Genomic DNA, 27087 nt, shown 5'->3' on the forward strand with positions numbered 1-27087 from the left:
AAATTTTTTCTTCAACAGTTATTTATTGAACATAATGAGAATTACACACACGAAAGAATGGTATTTTATCTAGACCCTCTATTTTTCCACGTAATCTCCATCCCGCTCTATGGCCTTTCTGCAGCGCGAAACAGGGGAGTGTACGCCCTGTCGGTACCAATCCTTGTCCTGGTGGCCAGTGCTTCACTGTGTGAACTTTGTTTGCTGATTGACACATGCAGCGCCAATTGCCGAGTCGTAATGCGTCTGTCCCCGCGAATAACACAGCTCGCTGCAACATGTCAAGTGTGACAGCCGTGGATGGTCTCCCTGACCGCTGCAAATCGTGGAGCTCCGCCGAACCGCCTTCTGATGACCTCACCCTCGGTGCCCACCAACTAGCTATACTTCTGCCGACAGCAGATATTCCGTAGCAATTGTGAATATTCCCCACAGTTTTTTTCTTTGCAGTGAGAAATTCAATGACGGCACGTTGCTTGTAACGTACATCACCTACAACCACCATTCTGAAACTGTCCTGCAGCTACGCGATCTCGAAAGTGACGGAAACATGGTGCTCTCACTCAGGAGACTTCAAGTAATACATACGCAACGTTTCGCCTTCGAAGCATTGGTTTCGACCGAAAGAAAAAATGTGGGCTTCACTTTCTGGGCAACCCTCGTAGGATCACTTTATCTGAATTTGTTAGTTTTGGCCGGCCGGTGTGGCCGATCGGTTCTAGGAACCTCGCGACCACTACGGTCGCAGGTTCGAATCCTGCCTCGGGCATGGTTGTGTGTGATGTCCTTAGGTTAGTTAGGTTTAAGTAGTTCTAAGTTCTATGGGACTGATGACCTCAGACGTTAAGTCCCATAGTGCTCAGGGCCATTTGAACCATTTTTGATATCTAGAAGAACGCGTTTACCAGGAACACATTCTGTCTCTACCAGATGTGAAGGCCAGTACACAGGATTACGTTGCTCAGACTCCACCAGAGCTGCTGCGAGCAACTGTTGATCACGTCTTTTCACAGATGCAACATCTAGCCGATGTCTTCGGTGCTCATATAGAACAAACTGTGTAAGCGGCGGTTAATAATGAAATCAATAATATGCCTTTCGCACTTGTTTGAGCTTTTCTGCCCACTTCCTGTTCCTCATCCATGCAAGTATTTCTACACGTCTTTCTGGCATTCACAACGCCACCTTTGTTCGTGGTGACCAAAATTGTAACTAATTATTTTCAAGAGTAGGCAATGGCCTTGCCGCAGTGGCTACACCGGTTCCCGTGAGATCACCGAAGTTAAGCACTGTCGGGCGTGGTCGGCACTTGGATGGGTGACCATCCAGGCCGCCATGCGCTGTTGCCATTTTTCGGGGTGCACTCAGCCTCGCGATGCCAATCGAGGAGCTACTCGACCGAATAGTAGCGGCTTGGGTCCAGAATACCATCATAACGACCGGGAGAGCGGTGTGCTGACCCCATACTCCTCTATCTGCATCCTCGTCGGAGGATGACACGGCGGTCGGATGGTCCCGATGGGTCACTTGTGGCCTTTAGACGGAGTTGTGGTTTTTCCAGAGTAAAGCGGTTCCGCATTAACGCATTAGAGTAACTACCGGTTTTTGACGCCATATAACTACATCCCGCATTGGACATCTGCGAGTATCTGCACTTTAATTATAACCACCCAGTAGCATGGAATGACTTACCGGTGTCTGTCATCCAAGCTCAGTTCGACTCTGCCATTATATATCTCCAGATAACTTACAAATCTAACCGAGTGTTTCCCACTGTAACGTATCCGCACAATAAATGAAATTTATCTGCCATCCTTGCTTGCTGGTGCTGTCAGATGTGCAGGTGAGCTGACCTGCCTGTCGGAGAGGCTGAGCTGTGCCGCGAGCACTCGCCGCTCCTCGGGGCTGAGGTACTTGTGTCCGCAGAACCTGCGCTCCAGTGCCGCCGTCTGCTCCGTGGTGAAGCGCACCTGGCCGCCCTTGCGCTTGGCGTGCACGTGCTGGTGCTGGTGATGGTGGTGGTGCCTGGACAGCAGCCCGCCCAGGTGGCAGCTGGCACCCACTGGGCTCCAGAAGCGGCCGCCGGCGTCTGCAACAGACGTCCACACTCAGGCACTACACTGCATCACTACGTCTACAGTTACGAAGGTGATTTGGTAAGTCTGATAATTTCCACCAAAGAACGCAAAATTGCACCTTCATGGTTGGTAAGCTTGTTCCTATAAATTTTAACAATGTACTGCGTGCAGTTCGTTGTTGACTGCCATCTGAATTAGTGTGTCAACTGCGACTGCAAATGGAGAGCCGGCCGGTGTGGCCGAGTAGTTCTAGGCGCTTCAGTCTGGAACCGCGTGACCGCTACGGTCGCAAGTTCGAATCCTGCCTCGGGCATGGATGTGTGTGATGTCCTTAAGTTAGTTAGGTTTAAGTAGTTCTAAGTTCTAGGGGACTGACGACCTCAGTAGCTAAGTCCCATAGTGCTCAGAGCCATTTGAACCATTTTGCAAATGGAGAAAACAGACTTTCCTACTGTTATGAAACATTTTTATTCGAAGGGGTTGCCTGCCACCTAAATCATAACAGAAGTGTATGAAGTTCACACGGACTCTGCACCATCATTGAAGACCATTTACTTTAGGATTAATAAATTTTAACGTGGTCGGACAAGTACCGATGACGAAGCGCGCTCCGGCCGTCCCAGTGAAGTCAGCACAAAGGAAACCACTGACAAAATTCTTGATACGGTAACGCAAGATCGTCGAGTAAAAATTCGTGGACTGATGAGACTGTAGGCATCTCAGCTGAATGAGTACATGGTATACTGCATGCAGAGTAGCCTATGAATAAGCTGTGTGCGAGGTGGTTGCCGAGACTGCTCACAGTCGATCAGAAGCGCACTCAGCACAACATTTCGACACACTGTTTGCCGTGTTTAATCGTAGCCCATAAGACTTTCTGCAGCGGTTTGTGACTGTTGATGATAACTGGATCCATTATTACACATCAGAGTCAAAACAGCACTCAAAACTGCGGATAAAGGCTGGTGAAAAACACCGAGAAGGAAAAGATCATTTTGTCAGCTGGTAAGATGGTAGTCATTGTTTCTTCGGATTTCCATAGATGGATATTTCTCATAGATTATCTGAAAAAACGCGGAACCATAACTGGACCCTACTACGCGTCATTGTTGGATCATTTGAAACTTTGGTTGGCTGAAAAAACGCCAAAGTTGGCATGGAAAAAGTGTTCTTTCTCCAGGATAATGCACCAAGCCGCACATCAGCGACAACAATGACGAAAGTGCATGAACTGACTTTGAATTGGTTCCTCGTCTACCCTACTCACCAGATATAGCCCCAGGTGACTTCTTCATCTTCCCTAATTTGAAACTCTGGCCTGCTGGGAAGAAATTTTCATCAAATTAGAAAGTGATAGTTCCCAAAAATCTCCGGAAAAGATAATCAGGATAACAGTTCAACGTAAACAGGAAAATAGTCACGCACAAAAACACTACACTCAAATTTCCACTGAAGCAGTTCTAATTTGTTGAATTTGATTAAAACTCGCTAAGTTCACTTGGTTTGTTGAACCTACCTCTAGCTAACTGTTGGATGCATTTCTGATAAAAGACCTCTTTCTGCCTAAGGCCGACATGCACACTCACTAAATCGCCCCACTCGCTCAGAAAATCGGAAGAGTCTCGATCACAATTCCATTCCCGCACGCTGGAATGCACTTCAGAATATGCAAAATAATTTGGCTGATCAATAACTATAACTGAATATCGACTTCTAAAGCACACTTGGAGACACCATCTCCACCAGAGATGGAAGAAGACCAGCATCCTACAACTGACGAGGGCTGTTGACCAACTCCTTGATTCGTGAGCTTCTAATAGCAGCAAACAAACAAATACTCACTGCGTAACAACAACGTATAATTACTTATCAGTACCCGGAGATGGAGATGTAAGTGGTGCACAGTACTGGGGCACTGGTTACAAGAGGTGCAGGTTGGGGGAAATGCTGAGTAGGCGACCTATCATTAAGCTAATGATATGTGCAAATATGGTAATAAGTGAATTTCTTACAAGATGAAATTTTTTTGAAAATCCTGAAACAAAATGAACATCCCAATGAAGTTTTGAGGAATAAGACTGGTTTGGCTAGTCACCGTAACTTCAGCATCAACTGGGGCCAAAAAGTACCGCTCCCACCCAGGGGATGATAGATGTATATCATATTTCATGTTAACAGATTTCTTAGAGGAACTATGATTTTCTGCTCTTCGCTCTTTTAATAATTTTACAGGGGAAGATGACGCAGTATTTCAGCCACTGGACTTGCAATTGGAGGGAGCAGATCTCAAGACCCCGTTGCGCCATCCAGATTTAGGTGAAGTCATCCACATGTTGCCTGCGGATCTTGTTGTGATGAAGAACACCTCCACAGTGCACTGTAACTGCTCGCTGACTGACGCACTCTTTATTTTTTTCCGTTGCTTCAACCGCATCGAGTCGTAGTTCCATTCCCATTACCGAGCGAGGTGGCGCAGTGGTTAGACACTGGACTCGCATTCGGGAGGACGACGGTTCAATCCCGCGTCCGGCCATCCTGATTTAGGTTCTCCGTGATTTCCCTAAATCGCTCCAGGCAAATGCCGGGATGGTTCCTTTTAAAGGGCACGGCCGACTTCCTTCCCCATCCTTCCCTAATCCGATGAGACCGATGACCTCGCTGTCTGGTGTCCTTCCCCAAACCAACCAACCAACCATCCATTTCCATTTGTCACTAAAGTCACGCTGATGTCACGGGACGTGACGTCCCACACTCTATGCAGGACTGGGAGACGTCTGGCAGCGTGCTCCCGCACTTTCATTATTTCCACCAAGTAGTTAACATGTTATGTTATTTTATCTGGCTCGTCCTTTAAGTTTTGCAGAGTCGTGTATATATAGAAGATAGGGCGGTGGCTGCCCAGTAGGATTCAGTCTTTCGAGGTACTCCCTCCTGGACAACATCGGTGGGGGCCTTTCTATAAAACTGTGCGCGCAAAATGCCGTGGCTGCTGGGTGCGCAGTCAGTTGGGGAAGTGTGGGGAGAGCGACAGTGGTTGGGGGATCGCTCAAAGCGCTGTAAGGGAAACGCCGGGCGCTGGAGAGGAAAGCGCCGTTCTAAATTGAAGCCTACACTCACATTTTTTGTAAAGATAGTTGCATGGTGACCATTCAAAAAGACCTACTGTCACCTCTGCTTTCGTTAGTATCCGAAAAGAATTCGGCCAAAAATGCAGCTGTTTATTTTCGCCCGGTCTGTTAACCATTTATAACTTTCAGAGAAATATCATGAGTGGAAAATTTTGAGCAAAAACTACTGATTTCTCTAGTTGCTATGTCAAAATTTGCTTCTTTTGCCAAAATACAGCGAAGTTTACACTGTCTCACGTCACTAGTATGTTGTGCAGACAGAGATGCAGGAGACTTCTGAAACAGTGGTTTATTAAGTGAGAAACTGAGGAAATGGGAAGTCAGTAGCTTATGAAACAGCACATACGTGGTACAAAAAAACTTGTTTGTTGTTCCAAAACCCATAGCATTTCTCCTTTCACCAGCTATTGGTGGTCCTTAAAAATTACATTCTTTCACCGAAAAAGTCCGTAGATATTGGAATAAAACGGTAGATAACGAAGTTTTACATAATAACGATATGGTAAAATACTCTCCCCTTTGCCTGCAATTATTTGCCAAAATCTCATTTCGATATCTGAAACCGTTTATGAAATATGGGGAAAGTCGTGGGTATTTCACTCTGGCTTTATCACTGGCGTGGCACGATCGCAAATGAATGTACTACATCAGATCAATTTTCTCGAGATTGGTGACAGATAGACACCTCTACATATCATACACAGCAACATACATTACTGGGCATTAAAATTGCTACACCATGAAGATGATGTGCTACAGACGCGAAATTTAACCGAGAGGAAGAAGATGCTGTGATACGCAAATATTTAGCTTTTCAGAGCATTCACACAAGGTTGGCGCCGGTGGCGACACCTAAAACGTGCTGACATGAGGAAAGTTTCCAACCGATTTCTTATTCACAAACAGCAGTTGACCGGGTTTGCCTGCTGAAACTTTGTTGTGATGCGTCGTGTAAGGAGGAGAAATGCGTACCATCACGTTTCCGACTTTGATAAAGGTCGGATTGTAGCACATCGCGATTGCGGTTTTTCGTATCGCGACATTCCTGCTCGCGTTGGTCGAAATCCAATAACTGTTAGCAGAATATGGAATCGGTGGGTTCAGGAGGGTGTTACGCAACGTCGTGCTGGATCCCAACGGCCTCGTATCACTAGCAGTCGAGATGAAAGGCATCTTATCTGCATGGCTGTAAGGGATCGAGCAGCAACGTCTCGGTCCCTCAGTCAACAGATGGGGACGTTTGCAAGACAACAACCATCTGCACGAACAGTTCGACGACGTTTGCAGCAGCATGGACTATCAGCTCGGAGACCATGGCTGCGGTTACCCTTGACGCTGTATCACAGACAGGAGCGCCTGAAATGGTGTACTCAATGACGAACCTGGGTGCACGAATGGCAAAACTTCATTTTTTCGGATGAATCCAGGTTCTGTTTACAGCATCATGATGGTCGCATCCGTGTTTGGCGACATCGCGGTGAACGCACATTGGAAGCGTGTCTTCGTCATCGCCATATTGGCGTATCACCCGGCGTGATGGTATGGGGTGCCATTGGTTACACGTCTCGGTCACCTCTTGTTCGCGTTGACGGCACTTTGAACAGTGGATGTTACAATGCAGATGTGTTACGACCCGTAGCTCTACCCCTGATTCTATCCATGCGAAACCATACAATTCAGCAGGATAATGCACGACCGTACGTTGCAGGTCCTGTACGGGCCCTTCTGGATACAGAACATGTTCGACTGCTGATGTGGCCGACACATTCTCTAGATCTCTCACCAAATGAAAACGTCTGGTCAATGGTGGCCGAGAAACTGGCTCGTCACAATACACAAGTCCCTACTCTTGATGAACTGTGGTATCGTGTTGTAGCTGCATGGGCAGCTGTACCTGTACACGCCATCCAAGCTCTGATTCACTCAATGCCCAGACGTATCAAGGCCGTTATTACGGCCAGAGGTCGTTGTTCTGGGTCCTGATTTCTCAAGAACTATGCACCCAAATGGCATGAAAATGTAATCACATGTCAGTTATAGTGTAATATATTTGTCCAATGAATACCCGTTTATCATCTGCATATCTTCTTGGGGTAGCAATTTTAATGGGCAGTAGTGTATTATGTAATATGCACCAAACGCAATATCATAGTGACCTCTATTTTTCATTGTCTTACTTTGACGTAACTAACTATGACCATAATGAAATGATGGGCACATCATCGTGAACCTGACATATATAGCTATAAGTAAAGCAAAAATGAATAGTTTATGTAAAATCGTTTGAGAAAGTTTGCAGAGTGCGCGCCTCTGTTCTATTATGGCTGTCCTGCCGAAAGGTGGAAAACGCATATCGGGCTCCCCTTCCGAACAAACGAATGAACTCTCCCAGCGCTTTCGACGTAAACTGGTCATCGCTTTTCGGCCACTGCATCCTGCGCGAGCTATATCTCCCTATTTTCTGGTCCTATTAACAAACAAATTGTTAATTTTAGCCGTTGGTTAACTATTTTTAAGTTTCTTGGTATTTAAAGCTGCCAACTCTGTTAAAACTTCGTAACAATATTGAGAAACCAAATAAGCTTAATTTTATGTGCAATGTAATATTGTGAAAGTAAAACCTGTCTTAGTCACTAGGTGCGATGTCACACGTAAATGGCTCCCAAAGGCAGTGCGTGCGGTGGTCCCTAGGCTGGTAGCAGCGTACAGGCGAGCGCGTCTCGAGAGAGTGTCCGCTTAAACACGGCCTGCGCAGACCCGGCCGGCAGGAAGCGCGTCCACGGCTTGTGAGCGAGAGCGGCGGGCCCGCGCCGCCGCAACTGCTTCCAGCGTCCGCCCCTCCAAACCGAGAGCCAGCGTTTGCGCGAGTCTGCTGTCGAGCTGGGGATGGGAAGCGAGTGAGCGGTGACAGCACTGCGGATGACACAGTTTGCATCTACATCTGTGCAGTGCGAATCCAAAGTCCACCCACAAAATTTCGGAGGTTGTCCAAGGATAAAAGGAACCCGGGGTCTTCGGTGCCTCGTTACAAGGGAACTGCATTTCGTTTGATTTCTTAATCCCCCTTTTCTCACTGTATCTATGCTGCACTGACGAAAGTAGTGCAACATTGCAAATGTCGACGGTATGCTCCGTGCTTCTTATTTGAAAACAGGCTTGTTCCTTTCAACTGATGCTGCTTGCTGCTGAAAACAGTAATGGCGAATTTATTCTTCACCCTCATTCCGGTATTCAGTTCTCCTCGGTTCTGTCTTGGATTTGATTTTCTGGCAGTGTTAGTTGTACATTAATAATGATAAACAAAGGTACACATAGTAAGGATATGGCCACGCGGAGTGGCCGCGCGGTTTAAGGCGCCATGTACGGATCGAGCGGTCCATCCCGCCGGAGAGTCGAGTCCACTCTCAGGCATGGGTGTCTGTGTTGTTAAAAAAAAAATGGTTCAAATGGCTCTGAGCACTATGATGGGACTTAACTGCTGAGGTCATCAGTCCCCTAAAACTTATAACTACTTAAACCTAACTAACCTAAGGACATCACACACATCCATGCCCGAGGCAGGATTCGAACCTACGACCGGAGCGGTCGCTCGGTTCCAGACTGTAGCGCCTAGAACCGCTCCGCCACACCGGCCGGCGTGTGTGTTGTTCTTAGCGTAAGTTAGTTTAAGCAGTGTGTAAGTCTACGGACCGACGATCTCAGCAGTTTGGTCCCTTAGGAATTTACACACATTTGAACATTTTTTTTTAGTTTATTGGTGATGAGTTGGCTGACATTCACCTCATGGATTCACTAAAATTGACCCTAGAGCACAAAAGTGGGGGGGGGATGTTACGTTACATCTAAACCATTGTAAACTTCAATACTCAAAAGTTCAATCAAAGGAAGGCATAATTTATAGGTTGCGCACGAGTAAATAACAATTATTATTAGAATTTGAGTGGTACTTCACATACAAAATAAGTATAAAATGTCCTGTTTTATTCCCTTTACTCTTAAACCTATTAAATTTTGTGAATATTCCTTAGAAATACAGTACCACACCAGAAGATTGACAAACTACAGTGCTTATCCCATTAATTGTTAAAGGGAAACGCAGAATGTGTGACAATTATCAAAATATTAATCCTTTGAAGACTGGATGTAAAATACATGCGAAACTAATAACAAACAAACTAAAGATACTTTCAGAAATATTTCTTACAGAAGAACAGAATGGTTTTTGCATGGGAAGATCTTTAGTGTTTTTTCAGCCCATCAAATAATTTAAAAACACAGAGAATACAACCCTCCCACATACACAGTCTTTATTTGCTATAAGAAAGCTTTTGATAAAGTTAACAGACATGAATTACGGGAAATTTTAGAAAAGTATGGTATACCTCAGTATCTAAGAAGTGTATTTCTAAATATACAGGAACAAGAATATCCTACTACAACAAGAAAGTCAGTTTGCGAGAACCACCCCTCAAGGAATGAGGAACAGGTATCCTTAGTCACCTACATTATGTAATATGTGCGAAAACTAAGTCGTAAATACTTGGCAGAAAAAGAAGTGCACCATTGCTTAAGACTAAAGTTATAAATACACTTTTGTCTGAAGATGATCAAACAATCTTAGCGAACTCTGAAGATTAACTACAGAGCGCAATTTCGTCCTTGCAAAGGTAGCATATAATTATAATGTGACACTATCTAACGATAGACCTACGAGTGGCATTGCATGGGAAGAAGGCTTTAAGAGCAAAGATCATAACTGACGATAAATCATTGAAAGAATTAAATACTTCTAAATACCTGGGATGTAATATTAGACACAATGATCAAGAATACAAATTGCAAAAAATTAACATTTTATAGGTACCGTAACTTACTTTTTCCTCAAAGTTAGGAAAGAGACAGTAGTAAAATTTTATGTAATGGCAGTAGCAGTTCTAACGTATGGGTCAGAGACTTGGACTCCAACCACTAGTCGACGAAGAAGGATTGAAACAGTAGAGATGAGACTCATAAGATCATTTGCTGATTACAGTGTCTTAAATGAGACAAAGAACAGTGAAATTAGAAATGAATTGCGCGTACTTCAGAAACTAGAGGAGTACAGAAAGAAATGGCATGTACAAATTCAAATGGGGTCAGATGCACGAATACCTAAATTACTGTGAAAATATATAACTCAGGGTAAAGAAATGTTGAGCTTCTAGGAAGAGATGGAAAGATGAGCTGCAGTCTACCTGAAATTGGAACAGGCAAGGATGCTTAAACCAAAACTAGATATGATGATGACTGTACATAATAACTGTTGCCACCTAGAATAACTCCGAAAGTATGATAGTAAGTGAAAGGTTTGTGGGACAAATGTTGGCCGGCCGAAGTGGCCGTGCGGTTAAAGGCGCTGCAGTCTGGAACCGCAAGACCGCTACGGTCGCAGGTTCGAATCCTGCCTCGGGCATGGATGTTTGTGATGTCCGTAGGTTAGTTAGGTTTAACTAGTTCTAAGTTGTAGGGGACTAATGACCTCAGAAGTTGAGTCCCATAGTGCTCAGAGCCATTTGATTTGACAAATGTTGCATGGGACAACGGGGGCCATAACATGACGTTGATTTCCTGTTGCTAGGTGGGGTTGCGTCCGAAATATGTAGGTAAGGTTTGTTTCTTTATTTTTTTTTTAATGGGACGTTATAGTCTGGTACTTATTTTCTGATAGCGGCTATCGAGACGAATCCATTGATGCGTAACAGTAAGGTCTTTGAGGGTCAACGAAGGCAAAAACGTGGCATTAAGTCCATTTACAGAAGGTATTCGATACCACTGGTATCAGGGCAGTGCTACAATGTTTTAATCATGGATTGAGTGGTATTCCTTATCACATCGGCACTTATTGTAGCACATGCTCGTATGTCCTGCAAATAGTAAATATTCGCGGAATATGGTGTATCCATCTAACGTGCCATTGACATGTAAACACCACTCCACGGCCTCCCAGTGCAACACTAATAGGAACGGTAAGACTAGTATCGTCGAATCAAGCGAATGTGAATGATGTATTCCTTCGAAGAACAAGTCGATATGCTTCTCGTTTACGGAGAATTCCAACAAAATTAAGTGAGAGCTTGAGACTTATACGCTGAAAGATATCCTCAACGTACTTACCCTTAATGTCGTACACTTAAATATGTCTATGATAAATTGAGAACAACTGGATCTTTACAGCATCAGAAACATATCCGGCAAATGAAAGTTACTAACGAGGAAACGGAAATTTTACTCTTCCCTCTGTGGTTCGAGATCCTTGTGTTGGTGCGCGTCAAATCGCAAGGGAATCTGGCATGAGTCAGAGTAGTGTTGTTTTTGTTCTGCATCGCCATAAATATCATTCTTACCATATCAGTCTCCACCAAGCATTAACTGGTACGGACTGTATGCGTCGCATTGAATTCTGCCGATGCGCTCAACCTCAGATTCAAAGGAATGACACATTTATTAATTTGATTTTATTGACTGACGAGGCTACATTCACGAACCATGGAAATGTTAATTTGCATAACGTGCACTATTGGGCAACTGAAAATCCATGTTGGCTGCGGCACGTTGCACACCAAAAAGAGTAGTCGGTGAATGTATGGTGTGAGATTCTGGAGGACAGAAGTATAGGCCCCTGCTTCATCGAAGGAAATCTTAATGATAGGAAGGACACCACATTGCTGCAAGAAACATTAGGTCTGTTATTGGAAGAAAAACCTTTAGGAACAAGGAACAGAATGTGGTACCAACACGATGGGTGTCCGGCATGTTTTTCGCTGATGGCTAGAAATGAGTTGCAGAGACAATTCTCAAATCGTTGGATTGGACGCGGAGGAGATATGTCGTGGCCGGCTGGTTTGCCATACCTGACGCCTCTGGACTTTCACTTGTGGGGATTCGTAAAAGACATTGTTTATAAAGACGTTCCAACTACACCTGAAGACATGCGAGAGAGAATTGTCAGAGCATGTGTTTCGATAAGTGCCGATGTGATAAGGAATACCACTCAATCCATGATAAGAAGATTGCAGCACTGCATTGATACCAGTGGTCATCACTTCGAACATCTTCTGTAAATGGATGTTTATGCCACCTTTTTGACCTTCGTTGACCATCAAAGGCCTTACTATTACACATCAATGGATTCGTCTCGATAGCCGCTATCAGAAAATAAGTACCAGACTATAGCATCCCATTTACAGAAAAAAACAAAGCTGACCCTCATATCTCTGACGCTACCCCACCTAGCAACAGAAAACCAACGACATATTATGGTCCCCGTTCTCCCATGCAACTTTTGTCCCACATACTTTTCAGCTCCTATCATACTTTCGAAGTTATTCTAGGTGGCAATAGTTAGTGACTAACCCTGTATACCATATTCTGCACTGGTGTTGTTTGATTGAGCTTTTCATTTTCGCTATTTCGTGAACGCATTGTTTACATTTGAAAATTAACAGTTATTTGGTGGATAGTAATATATGAAACATGATAACGTGGTTGCCAAAATGACAAATATCTACAAATGCAAATCGACTGCTCGACCTACGAACGTGTTTCTTTTGTGTCACGCACCAAGATCAGCTATAAAATGGATTATGTCTCTGGTCTGGTTATTAGAAGTAGGTTTATTCTGTCGAGAGAGCTTGTAAGTGACGTAGTTCCGTAGCTAACGTCTGCTGCGTCAACACGGACTTGATTCGACGCAGATACACACTATCGAAACGACAAACAAATCAGTCTGGCATCAAGTGCAGGATTTAAAACTGGATAACCTTTTCTTTGGAAAGTATGCGTCAAACATACTGTGGTGATAAGGCGCATTCCTACCCTCTCGGTGCAAGATTGATGGAGCGGTGTAATCCCGATAAAATGAAGCATCTGCTTGCATTCCGTCAAAATCCGCATGATGGACGAGCTTCGTGCGCGCAGAAGTCACGTACACACGGGGCAAGCACTCGGTCTATATTTAGCGCTTAGTATTCAGCGTATTTGTGTATAGTGAAGGCTGACACAGGACTTCTGGACTCTCGTTTATCTTTGCTCTTTTCCTCCGGGTAGTTGTGAGTTTAGAAATTAATTTTGAAAGCTTCATTTTATATGTATACGTCTTTTGTTAATTTTACAACAGTTTTCTTCAGGACCTTCATATTTCTGCCGTCAACAATTCTCAAACAATTTGGCTCTCTTTTTGACCACATGATCTACGGCGGGATGCTTTAGTTCACTTCACACCAACCTACACATTTGGTGCTATCCTACATCGTGTTTTAGTGTGGTTATGACTAATCCAACGGCATTGACTAATTACCAATATACAGAAATTTATCACTACAGTTATTTGGTATTCATGCGCATGTTTTGACATACACATCTGCTAATTTTTGCTTGGCGTTGATTTCCCTCGTATTTTGAGGCGAATTATTCGATTACTGAACTGATCATATCAGTTCATTCTGTACATAAAAGTTACTTTCATAATATTACTGCGGTGGCGTAGCGAAAGACATCTTTTCCCCTCATTTAATTTGACTCTAATTTTAACCAATTTTTCACTCGCTACAGATTCTTTGGTTCCTGTACGTACGGTAATTTGTATTTACAAAATTTAACGTTGCTAGTAGAAAACACGTGGCTGTATACTTTAAATTGGCATTTACCTGAAATGTGCTGTGTTATGTTTTATATTTTCCTACTGAAGACAATAGATGATCATTACAGAGACAATAGATGATTATTAAGACTGTGGGACACTTTCCTACCCCAAAACTTGGCCAGAACGAAGGTTGGTGTATTCTGCGACAACTGCTAAGGTGGAAGTGCAGAAATAATTATGCAAGTATCAACGTCTACATCTACATAATTACTCTGCAATTCACATTTAAGTGCTTGGCAGAGGATTCATCGAACCACAATCATACTGTCTCCCTACCATTCCACTACTGAACAGCGCGCGGGAAAAACGAACACCTAAACCTTTCTGTTCGAGCTCTGATTTCTCTTATTTTATTTTTATGGTCATTCCTACCTATGTAGGTTGGGCTCAACAAAATATTTTCGCATTCGGAAGAGAATGTTGGTGACTGAAATTTCGTAAATAGATCTCGCCGCGACGAAAAACGTCTTTGCTTTAATGACTTCCATCCCAACTCGCATCTGCCACACTCTCTCCCCTATTACGTGATAATACAAAACGAGCTGCCCTTTTTTTGCATCCTTTCGATGTTCTCCGTCAATCCCACCTGGTAAGGATCCCACACCGCGCAGCAATATTCTAACAGAGGACGAACGAGTGTAGTGTAAGCTGTCTCTTTACTGGACTTGTTGCATCTTCTAAGTGTCCTGCCAATGAAAAGCAACGTTTGGCTCGCCTACCCCACAATATTATCTATGTGGTCTTTCCAACTGAAGTTGTTCGTAATTTTTACACCCAGGCACTTAGTTGAATTGACAGCCTTGAGAATTGTTCAATTTATCGAGTAATCGAATTCCAACGGATTTCTTTTGGAACTCATGTGGATCACCTCACACTTTTCGTTATTTAGCGGCAACTGCCACCTGCCACACCATACAGCAATCTTTTCTAAATCGCTTTGCAACTGATACTGGTCTTCGGATGACCTTACTAGACGGTAAATTACAGCATCATCTGCGAACAACCTAAGAGAACTGCTCAGATTGTCACCCAGGTCATTTATATAGATCAGGAACAGCAGAGGTCCCAGGACGCTTCCCTGGGGAACACCTGATATCACTTCAGTTTTACTCGATGATTTGCCGTCTATTACTACGAACTGCGACCTTCCTGACAGGAAATCACGAATCCAGTCGCACAACTGAGACGATGCCCCATAGGCCCGCAGCTTGATTAGAAGTCGCTTGTGAGGAACGGTGTCAAAAGCTTTCCGGAAATTTAGAAATACGGAATCAACTTGAGATCCCCTGTCGATAGCGGCCATTACTTCGTGCGAATAAAGAGCGTTGTACAAGAACGATGTTTTCTGAAACCATGCTGCTTACGTATCAATAGATCGTTCCTTTCGATGTGATTCATAATGTTTGAATACAGTATATTCTCCAAAACCCTACTGCAAACCGACGTCAATGACATAGGTCTGTAGTTCGATGGATTACTCCTACTACCCTTCTTAAACACTGGTGCGACCTGCGCAATTTTCCAATTTGTAGGTACAGATCTATCGGTGAGCGAGTGGTTGTATATGATTGCTAAGTAGGGAGCTATTGTATCAGCGTAATCTGAAAGGAACCTAATCGGTATACAGTCTGGACCTGGAGACTTGCCCGTATCAAGCGATTTGAGTTGTTTCGCAACCCCTAAGGTATCTACTTATAACAAACTCATGCTAGCAGCTGTTCGTGTTTCAAATTCTGGAATATTCCATTCATCTTCCCTGGTGAAAGAATTTCGGAAAACTGCGTTCAATAACTCCGCTTTAGCGGCACAGTCGTCGGTAACAGTACCATCGGCAATGCGCAGCGTAGGTATTGACTGCGTCGTGCCGCTTGTGTACTTTACATACGACCAGAATTTCTTCGGATTTTCTACCAAATTTCGAGACAATGTTTCGTTGTGGAACCTATTAAAGGCATCTCGCATTGAAGTCCGTGCCAAATTTCGCGCGTCTGAAAATTTTAGCCAATCTTCGGGATTTCGCGTTCTTCTGAACTTCGCATGCTTTTTCCGTTGCCTCTGTAACAGCATTCGGGCCTGTTTTGTGTACCATGGGGGATCAGTTCCATCTCTTACCAATTTATGAGGTATGAATCTATCAATTGCTGTTGCTACTGTATCTATGAATTTGAGCCACATCTCGTCTGTATTTGCATAGTCAATTCGGAAGGAATGGAGATTGTCTCTTAGGAAGGCTTCTAGTGACACTTTATCCGCTTTTTTAAATAAAATAATTTTTCGTTTGTTTTTGGTGGATTTGGAAGAAACAGTATTGAGCCTAGCTACAACGACCTTGTGATCACTAATCCCTGTATCAGTCATGATGCTCTCTATTAGCTCTGAATTGTTTGTGGCTACGAGGTCAAGTGTGTTTTTGCAACCATTTACAATTCGCGTAGGTTCGTGGACTAACTGCTCGAAATAATTTTCGGAGAAAGCATTTAGGACAATCTCGGAAGATGTTTTCTTCCTACCATCGGTTTTGAACAAGTATTTTTGCCAACATATCGATGGAAGGTTGAAGTCCCCACCAACAATAACCGTATGAGTGGGTTATTTCTTTGTTACGAGACTCAAATTTTCTCTGAACTGTTCAGCAACTATATCATCGGAGTCTGGGGGTCGGTAGAATGAGCCAATTATTAACTTAGTTCGGCTGTTAAGTATAACCTCCACCCATACCAATTCGCACGGAGTATCTACTTCGACTTCACTACAAGATTAACCACTACTGACAGACACAAACACTCCACCACCAATTCTGCCTAATCTATCTTTCCTGAACACCGTCCGAGACTTCGTAAAAATTTTTGCAGAACTTATTTCAGGCTTTAGCCGGCTTTCTGTACCTACAACGATTTCAGCTTCTGTGCTTTATATTAGCACTTGAAGCTCAGGGACTTTCCCAGCACAACTACAACAGTTTACAACTACAATTCCGACTGTTCCTTGATTCAAGCACGTCCTGTATTTGCCATGCACCCTTTGAGATTGCAGCCCACCCCGTACTTTCCCGAGGCCTTCTAACCTAAAAAACCACCCAGTCCACGCCACACAGCCTCCGCTACCCGTGTAGCCGCCAGCTCAGTGTAGTGAACTCCTGACCTATTCAGCGGAACCCGAAACCCCAGCACCCTATGGCGCAAGTCAAGGAATCTGCAGCCAACAAGGTCGCAAAACCGTCTGAGCCTCTGATTCAGACCCTCCACCCGGCTCTGCACCAAAGGTCCGCAGTCGGTTCTGTCGACGATGCTGCAGATGTTGAGCTCTGCCTTCATCTCGTAAGCAAGACTGGCAGCCTTCACCAGATCAGATAGCCGCTGGAATCCAGAGAGAATTTCCTCAGATCCAAAGCGACACACGTCATTAGTGCCGACATATGCCACCAGCTGCAGCTGGCTGCACCCTGTGCTCTTCATGGCATCCGGAAGGACCCCTTCCACATCAGGAATGACTCCACCCGGAATGCACACGGAGTGCACACTGGATTTCTTCCCCTCCTTAGCCGCCACATCCCTAAGGGGCCCCATTACGCGCCTAACATTGGAGCTCCCAACTAACAATAAGCCCACCCTCTGTGATTGCCCGGACCTTGAAGACTGAGAATCATCCTCTAGAACAGGGCAGGCAGCTGCATCTGGCTCAGCCAGAGACAGAACCTGAAACCTGTTTGTCAGACGCACCGGGGAGGCTTTCTGATCAGCCTCCGGGGACATCTTTCGCTGCCTGCCACGCCTTGGAACGACCTCCCATCAACCACAGGCGAGGGCTCAGCCCCACTGCGGGCAGCAACCGGGGCAATGCAATAAAACTGCAGTACCTTGGCCGTATCCTTGCTGATTGTTTTATTTCGACAACTATATGCTTCTTTCTCTCCTCTCTTATTTCTCTCTACTACTCATCTGTTCATAAGCACATTTTAATTACCGCTAATTTGTGGCGTACACGATCACTAAGGGTGTTCGTAATTGAAATTACGTTTTACAAACGACAACTGCAAGTGTAAAAATCATAAATCCACACGCCGTCTATGTCTGATTTGCTGTTGTTTAGGGGGAAAACAGCAACTCTGAAATGGAGAAATCACTGAATAATTAACATTAACGCAAGGAAAAGAGAGAGAAAAAATGTTTGAGAAGGGTTTTATCTTTTTGTAGATACAACTGTTTAAGTTCATTCCCTTTGTGAATCTGATGGATAATGGATAACAAAATATTTATGAAAAAACCTTTAACTTTTTCCACTGGCCACAAAGAGGCTGGTGTTTTTTTTTTTCTTTTTTTTTTTTTTCTGTTCGGCGAACAGCCACTTCTCAGTGAACGAAGACCATATCGATCTCTAAACATCCCTCGCAACTTAGAAACCTCCTTACTGAGTGCTCCTGTATTCCATACTTCCGATGTTTCCTTTCTCTGCAGATAGCATTATCTCAGAATTACAGAAATATTACAATAGATTCGCAGATAGTGAACGTAGAAAGGGACAATGTTAAAATGTCTTAAGGTATAAGACGTTTGTTTATTGTCGTATAGGGCCTCCACAACGATTACTCATTTCTAGAAGCTGCGGACGGACACAGCAGATAATATTTTACCTTCTCTGGAAAAGATCCGTTGCAATGCTTCACTGAAACGAAATTGACTATTCCCTACTCTTGAACTAGTGTTCACATTTCTTAAGTACTGCGGAAACATGTATGTGGCACAAATGGAACCTGCACAGTAAGGTGTAATGCAGCGCGGCAAAAAAAAAAAAAAAAAAAAAAAAAAAAAAATCTGCTGGACTGAAATTTACGGGTACGTAACAACACGAACAAGTCGAAACTTTATGACGACCCGCTTTATAGCTTATTGATTCTTCTTTGGAATGAAAGGCACCAGCGATTCTGCGTGGCGTGGATTCGATGAGTTCTTGATAGGTTTCCGGACGTATGTGGCACCAGACGTTTACCGTCAAGCCAAGCAGTTCGGTAAATCACGGACCAGTGGCTTGTAGGCGCGTAGCTGGCGCCCGATAGCGTCTCAAATATGTTACATCGGGTTCAGCACGATTCTAACCTTCTAATACGGACAGCTATCCTTCTCGAAGATGCCATCGTCGTCGGGGAACGCATCGAACAATAAAGGGACGCAGGTTCAAATGACTCTGAGCACTATAGGACTTAACTTCTAAGGTCATCAGTCCCCGAGAACTTAGAACTACTTAAACCAAACTAACCTAAGGACATCACACACATCCATGCCCTAGGCAGGATTCGAACCTGCGACCGTAGCGGTCGCGCGGTTCCAGACTGCAGCGCCTAGAACCGCTCGGCCACCCCGGCCGGCCCAAGGGACGCAGGTGGTTTGCAGTAGTATTGTCTTGCACCACCAGATGTCATAGTCCTTTCGATACAAGGTCCAACGGAAGCCCACGTGAATGTCCCTCCTTGTACAATACGTTTCCCACTGGTCTGTGGCCGTGGCGTGTTGAATGTTTCGAGCAGACGTTCTCTTGGATGACGGCGTAAACGACCACGACCATCAACACGGTCTAGCAAGAAATATAATTCATCGGACCCGGCGATACGTTTTCAATGGTCTACGGTCCAATCTCGATGACACGGCGGCCATTGCTATCGTGACTGACGATGCTGTTGGGTCAGCAGGAGAACACATACGGATCGTCAGCTGCGAAGCAACCGAGCGAGATGGCGCAGTGGTTAGCACATTGGATTCGCATTCGGAAGGACGACGGTTCAAACCTGCGTCCGGCCATCCTGATTGAGGTATTCCATTATTTCCCTAAGTCGGTTAAGGCAAATGCAGGGACGTTTCCTTTCAGAGGGCCTGACCGATTTCCTTCTCGTCTTTAATGACCTCGTTCTCGACCGGACATTAAACACTAATCTCCTCCCCCTGCAGCTGCGAAGCGTTATTTCAACAATATTCTGTGAAGGGTGAGCTCCACACACTTGAGTCTGTACCAGTATTGCACCCTGTCGTCAGATCTGCCACAGACCGTCGCCTAGCCTTCAACAAAATCTTTTCGGTATGCAAATCGCGTCATATCGAATAAACACTCGAGATTTCGATAGCTGTCTCCACCGTCGTCATCAGGAGTTGATTCAGTGATTTCAAATGCTGACGACGATGACGCAGACAGCTATCGAAATGACACAACTTGTAAACTGAGAAAATTTTATTGAAACATGCCACCACGAAAGACTCCGAGGACATGTCGCCTATCCTGCCCTGCAAACCTCCGACCCTGAGGTTTTGTGATGAGACGTGAACATGCCTTGTCACGTACTCGTGGTTTGACTGACATTCAGCCACATTCCATTGATGCTCTCGACAGTAGCACAATAACAACAGACGAGCTTCGCCGTTTCGGATATGGTCGTTCGCAGACGCCGACCGTAGCAATTTTCCCTTTGTCAAAATTGGTTACGATAGTGTATGTATTCCTCCATTTCGAACCGTATTATCACTAGAAGTTTCTCATTGGTCTCTGCTCCACTTATACATGGTGTAACAGATATAAGTGCCGATATTTCTGTTGCTCACAGAGGACGGTGTACTAAACAACATTACATCAGTATTTGCCTTATTTCAGACTAATAACTACATCTTTTAGGAGTAGTACGTTTTTAGGTTCGTAACTTCCTCCAAGAACAGGTAGCCAGAGCAAGTCATTAACGCTTATTTTTCCCTGGGCAAATCAGGTGGTAAAATGTGGACGCAAAACGATTAGTCTATACTGACAGGGGTAGTCCAGTTAGTAGTGCAATTACGACCGTGCAGAAAACCTCAGGAGTAAATTACGACACTTGTTTGTAGGAAGACTGTTAGATACAAAGACTGAGGTGTGTAAAAATTGGTATTCTTTCTTTATCGTGACACGTGTTCACAACGCCAGCAGGAGACTTTGAGTGCAGTGGTGGAGACTGTTCTTAATGTTTTGGTTCACCAGTTACTACTCAGGGAGTAGCGGAGGAACTCGATGTAGCCATTTTTGTCTCATTGCATTTGCATACTCAGCGACAGAAAAAAAATTACGATCTCAGTTCGTCCACCAACGTCTCCGAACTCACTAAGCGAGGCACACGACGACAGGGAAACAATCTCACATTCCCCGAATACCAGTTCATCTAACAGGATTTGGCGACGAGAACAACGTCTCTTCCCTTCCAAAGATTCCCATTCAAGTTTCCGTGGCATCACTGTTATAATTTCAGAAGGGCTACACTGTGCTCCTACAGTAATCCTAGCAGCGCGTCTCTGAATGCTGTCTCTGTTGCCTAATTCATATGGACTCCACACGCTGAAACAATGCTGTCTTTCGTGTAGTTTGCTATAAGATGCACTTCACCTTCGCTGAAGCCTTCCAAGAAATTTGTCTTCAATTCGCCTTACCTAACACTAATTTATTATTACTGTCCGCTTTCATATGGTCTCTTAGTATTAACCACAAGTAAGGATGTGAAGTATCTGGTAATCGGATGCTTCTGTATTCTTTCTATTTGTTATGTACATTTTTTGCCTTATCCACATTTAAAGAGAGCTGCCATTCATTGCACTACGTGGAAATTTCTTCCACCTGTTTCTGCATTTCGCTACTATTGTCCGACGATGATACATTCTTGTAGGCAACCGCATCGCCAATGAGCTATTTCATGATGCTTCTGACAATATATAATAAATAATTTATGTATATTGACCATACTGGACATCCTGTTCGCTTCTTTGCGGAAAACCTGTTGCTACTTTGGTTCCGTTCAACTACCGCCGTCCAGTATAACTCACTGGTTTCTGACTAAAACTGAGCGACACAGGTTCATACACAAGAATTACGAAGTGAATCGTATATCAAAAATCCATCGAGCCAACCGCATCTGTGTAAAGATATTGCCTATGAGCATGCCTTTGGTTGTTATTTGACTATTGTCTCACACGCAGCAAATGTATTTCCAACGTAAAATCTTAAGGAGGGAACTACAGAATCCTTGGCAGCCAAGCATGCGGTCTGTCTCGACCTATCCAATTGCCCCAAAAGTGGGAGGGAAATTGCAAACTGATCAGGCACGCCGTCGTGTACAAAGCGGGGGGCATTACGTGTCATCAGGTGATCGTACCAAGCTAGCTTTCGGTGTAGACAGCCCGTCATACAGGAAAACTAGATGAGGTTCATAAACATTAGCGGGAGAGATAAAGATGTGGCTCGATACAGTTTTCCTTGTAAAGAGAAAACGAATCTTTCCTAACGTATAATTGTGTGTCAGATTTTATCTTGTAAGACCTTCTACAACAGCTATCTGGTTATCTGCGTTTTTCCTCTCAATAACGGGATGGAATGGGGCGGGGGAATAATAATGACAGCTGAAATAAGAAATGCAATCAGTAATGTTCCTTAGTATCATCTACCATTCGTTACAAGAAAATTTGTACACTTACTGTATATACTGCCTAGAAGAGATTAAACTCTCGTGGGTGAACACCATATATTACTCGTACTATTTGGTTTGTGCAGTCAGTACTTTCTAAGTGATGAGTTATCCAGAAAATTGTTCCAGAAGATTTTATTGAATGGAAATATGCCAAACATGCCACAAAGTTGAGTCAAGTTTCGAAGATCAGCAATTATACGAAGAACAAAATTATGTGAACTTATTGGTTTGAGAAGCTCAGTGATACGCTACTTCCTGTTCGACTTTTCATCAATATGTACACCCACAATTTTAGAGCATTCCCATTTAGTGACACGTGCTCATGTGCTACTTCAACAGTTAATATGAGTGTTTGTTGTACAGAAATGAGTATAGTGCTTTTTTTTTATTTAGGAATAATCTCTTTCTTGAGAATCATTTTATAATTCTTTGGAAAATATCATTTACCGTCTCTTCCATTACTTTCTCTCTTGTGGGATTTATTGTGCCACTAGTATCTTCTGCAAAAAGTCCACAAACTTCCTGTGTCAAATCATTTGTCTCGTGTACAACCAGCGTAAGTATACAAGGTGTTCCGAAACTATTCGTTCAAATTAATACAGGAGGTAGAGTAACATCAAAATAAATGTATTTCGATAAGGGACATACGGTCTCCGAAGTCAGCTTATAATGTTAGGGAACATTTTGTTAGTGGTGCTGACGTAAGCTGTTGCGTCGCTGTCGGTGACTGGAAATGTGTACCGACACTGAAAACTGCTCTGTGTGCGGATGACTGGCTCAACTGGGTGGACGTGCCTCGCAATGTTAAACAGAGCATGTACTTCCAGTATGATGGGGCGCCAGCCCATTTCAGCACTGATGTGAGGAATAATTTCGGAGCCGCCTTCTGGAATCGATGGATCGGTTGAGGTGGTCCTATGACATGGCCACCAGGATCACCGGACCTCACGTGTCTGGATTTCTTCCTCTGGGGGCATATGCAGCAGCTGGTCAATGAAACCATTGTGGAAACAGAAGAAGATTCGTCGCTAGAATTGCCATCTCTGTGGGTTGTTCCGTTGCGGGTACAACAATCAATCGACAATGTACTGCATGCATACGTAACAGGCCAAAGGTCGCACATTCGAGCAGTTCCTCTGAATGCTATTTCTGTAATTAGCATGTAAAATATTTTCTGTGCAAATCGTCCCTAGCAGCAGAAACTGCCGTCAGAGACCATATGTCCCTTAACTAAATATATTTCTTTTGACGTTCTCTGCCTCCTGTATTAATTTGACCGAATAGTTTCAAAAAAATGTTCAAATGTGTTGAAATCTTATGGGACTTAACTGCTAAGGTCACCAGTCCCTAAGCTTACACACTACTTTACCTAAATTATCCCAAGGACTGACACATACACCCATGTCCGAGGGAGGACTCGAATCTCCACCGAATAGTTTCGGAACACCTTGTATACATAGGCGCGTTGTAGGTATCACAACAATTGTTGTATCACAATAATCGGTGTTTGCGGTTTCTGTGGTATCAATAAGGCTGTTTATATTTATCAGTAGCTTGGAAACTGAGATTTTTGTACATTCTGTTGCCTTCCGAGGTGCTGAATGGGACTTAACAATAGATTGGACTGACGAGTTTTTTAGACACTTGGCTCGAGAAGTATTGGGGGGGGGGGGGGGAGGGGAGGGACATTGTGATTGTAGCAGACTCACAGCAGGATTCTGGAGGAATTATTAGTGCACTGTGAAGGTGGGTTTTCGATCCTTTAAGTGCTCTCGTGTTCATCAGTGAGGAGTAAGAGCGGTAGAAAGAAGAATTTTCATTACGAAAAGAAAGGTCCCAAAAGAAGTAAGAATCAATTATCGACGTTATTGAAAAAACTGTGGCTCAGTTGACTGAGTGTAGAGGTCATGAGGAAAGTGGCGTTGTTGCTTTTTAGAGTGTGTAGATGCAGTCAGTCCCTATAAACAGGCAAGAGTGTTATACCTACAGAACAGCGTAGCTACGAACACACGATGTCTTCTGGTCGGTAGTTCAGTTCAGCGACTGCTGTTAGAGTCACTGGAAGGAATGCGCACTAGAGACCGCCATAATGTGTAATGCCATAATGTATAGTTTTATTGTTGTTAGACGTGAGGTTGTTTTTTCACAGCATTTGTAAATATTTGGCTTTCTACACATTTGGGTGATGTATAATATAATCTAGCTATTTGCAATATATTTTTAACTCTTGGAGTACAGTACTATACAGTGAGTAAAATGCTGTACATTTTTCGAACTATTTATGTAAGGTGCGTTCAGTTAAGCCATACATCGTCGGTCATGCTCCACCTTGATCCTTGAAGCAGAAGAACATCTTTGACCATGCAACATCTACTACTTTCAAATGAACTGAGTTTCTTTAATGTCTTACCAATTTTACCAATGTTGAAAATAGAAAATTGTGTTAGCTTCCAGTAATGTGGACTTCAAAAAGTACTTAACATGTAATTGGTTTTTATAGTATTTCTGCTTAATTTGATTTCACTTCCTGATTATTGTTGTGGAGCAGACACATAATGTATCAGATTAAGTGTTGAATGCAGTAATTCCAAGATTTTATGGATTGCAACGCCTTTAAATTTCAGTCGAATATTACTTCCTAGGATCGTGACAATTTTGCACATTGGAACATGTTTTCATGTTTGGAAATATCTCAATGTCCCGACGCAATTTTTATAATTTCAGAAAATGCCTATGCTACACAAAAAGTAAAAGCCATCACTTAAAAATCGAATAAGAAAATAAATCAAACTTCTACTACAACGCTGGCTACGGGTGTAAGTTTCAAAAGTGTATGGTCATCATGTATTGCATGCGACCTACAGTGTTGACAAAAAATTTCGGTTTGTTTCTCGTTAGAAACAAAGTTCTTCTTTTTCACAGTCAAATTTTATGTGCCCTTTCGATAGGAAGTATAGTCGATATTCGATTTAATAATGTGTTCTCCAGCGCTTGTCGTATCTTTACACATAGAGACATTCATAGATGGGAATAAAACAAATGTTTATTCATTAGGTGACCCGTTAATACCTATTTTAGAACCAGCCAAGGATAGAAAAGTTAAATATAAGTCCGACACTAAATTAAATAGTCTTCGAACCGGAAATATACATATCGGCATTATCTAATGATGTTTTGGACGTACATTAAACTCTGCAAGCCTTGGTTGATTCTAAAATAGGTATTAACCCCAAACCGGTGACCTACTGAACAGACATCTATTTTATTCGCAACTCTGACTATATTTTTTCATAAAAATTTCAGATTCCTGCTGAAATACGAGACAAAATGGTCCTGATGACTCTTGGGAGGCACACCTAGAATATTGCGGTTTATGCATTTCAGAGTTCACAAGTGAGCATATTTTTATGCCAACACTTTTTTAAAGTGTGTGATAAACAAAGAAAGACGAATTAATCGTGACGTATATTGATAACTTAATATTTGTGAATAGTAAATAGAAATCGTTTCGCTTTGGTTACGAAATTGGAAATTTCCATAATCTGAGTGGGCGTAGTGACTCTCATGTGTTACAACGCACTCAGAGTCTTAATTGTACAATGGTTCGATGTCATTATCTCATATCTTCTGTGTAATAGACAGGACAATGTGTGTCTGACGTGATAATCATCAGTTATAAATTTAGAGCTGTTGATAGATATAGAGTCCACCAGTGTGTTTGACAGATGTGTGGAGGAACCGGTTCAATCATTGGTACTGCCAGGGATTTTTCCTTGGTTGGAAACTGGAACGGAGTGCTCTCGGCTTCGTCACGTCAGCTGAGGAGCCACGTGAGTGAGAAGTTGAGGCTGCAAGGTCGGGTAACTGACAATGCCACGAGAGAGGCACCTCGACATATTCCATTGACGCTGTTGCCAGGGGACGACTGTGCGCGGTCACTGCTAACTGGGCTATTGGTGCCAGTATGCGGAGCTGGTTGTGGGCGTTCCAGAACTGTTGCGACGAACTTCGATGGTTGGTAGAGGGTGTCTTGAGGAACAAATCGAGGACAGCAACCTCTGTCCGAAAACGCTATCCAACGACGCGACAGAACGTAGAAGTTATTGGCACCGGCACCTGCCACTAGGTCACCCCTTCGGCAGTAAACGTGCCTTTGTACCCCGAGGGACCGTAGATGGAATGTCTGGCTATGTTGATTGTTATTCGGTGATTGCGGCTGATTGTTACCATCGATAGTGGAGGTGATGGAGCTAGTTGCTGCGAAGAAAGGCTTTGTCCCCTGTGAATGTGATGCCCTGCTGGATGGCGTTCTCGGACACGGTTTCCTATTCTCGGTTTGTTCCTCCAGACGCCCTCTACAACCCCTCGAAGTTTACTGCAACGTTTCTGGGACACCCTGTATAATGATCAGGCAGATGCAGTAAAAAGTGATATCAGGCCTACCTGATGGTAGCTGTTCAGCAGATCGATACAATTTTCGTGGTTCTCCTCAGCAATCTGACCGAGGGAAATCGCGCACTTGGGCGAAAATGGATTCATGTTCCGGAGGACGACGGTTCGAATCCCCGTCTGACCATCCACATTCATGTTTCCCTAGATCACTTAAGGTGAATACCAGGACAGTTCCTTCGAAAAAGTTACCTCTGCTTTACTTCTACACCCTTCCCCAATCGGAGCTTGTACTCCTCTACTGACCTCTTCTCGACAGGACGTTAAACCCCAATATTTTTTCCCAAA

At 43.7% G+C, this 27087-nt stretch overlaps 1 protein-coding gene and 1 pseudogene across 1 annotated transcript in view; one reads left to right on the forward strand and one right to left on the reverse strand.

Moving 5' to 3' along the window:
* Window positions 1-27087, reverse strand: part of LOC126260651 (hematopoietically-expressed homeobox protein HHEX) — a 171706-nt gene that overhangs the window by 30936 nt on the left and 113683 nt on the right. The window contains exon 2 of the mRNA XM_049957988.1: window positions 1854-2089. Within this exon, the coding sequence (XP_049813945.1) occupies window positions 1854-2089 (236 nt within the window). The remainder of the gene's footprint in view (window positions 1-1853; window positions 2090-27087) is intronic.
* Window positions 1232-1349, forward strand: LOC126261131 (5S ribosomal RNA; annotated as a pseudogene).

Source organism: Schistocerca nitens, chromosome 5, assembly GCF_023898315.1.
Source record: "Schistocerca nitens isolate TAMUIC-IGC-003100 chromosome 5, iqSchNite1.1, whole genome shotgun sequence".
Lineage (NCBI taxonomy): Eukaryota > Metazoa > Arthropoda > Insecta > Orthoptera > Acrididae > Schistocerca > Schistocerca nitens.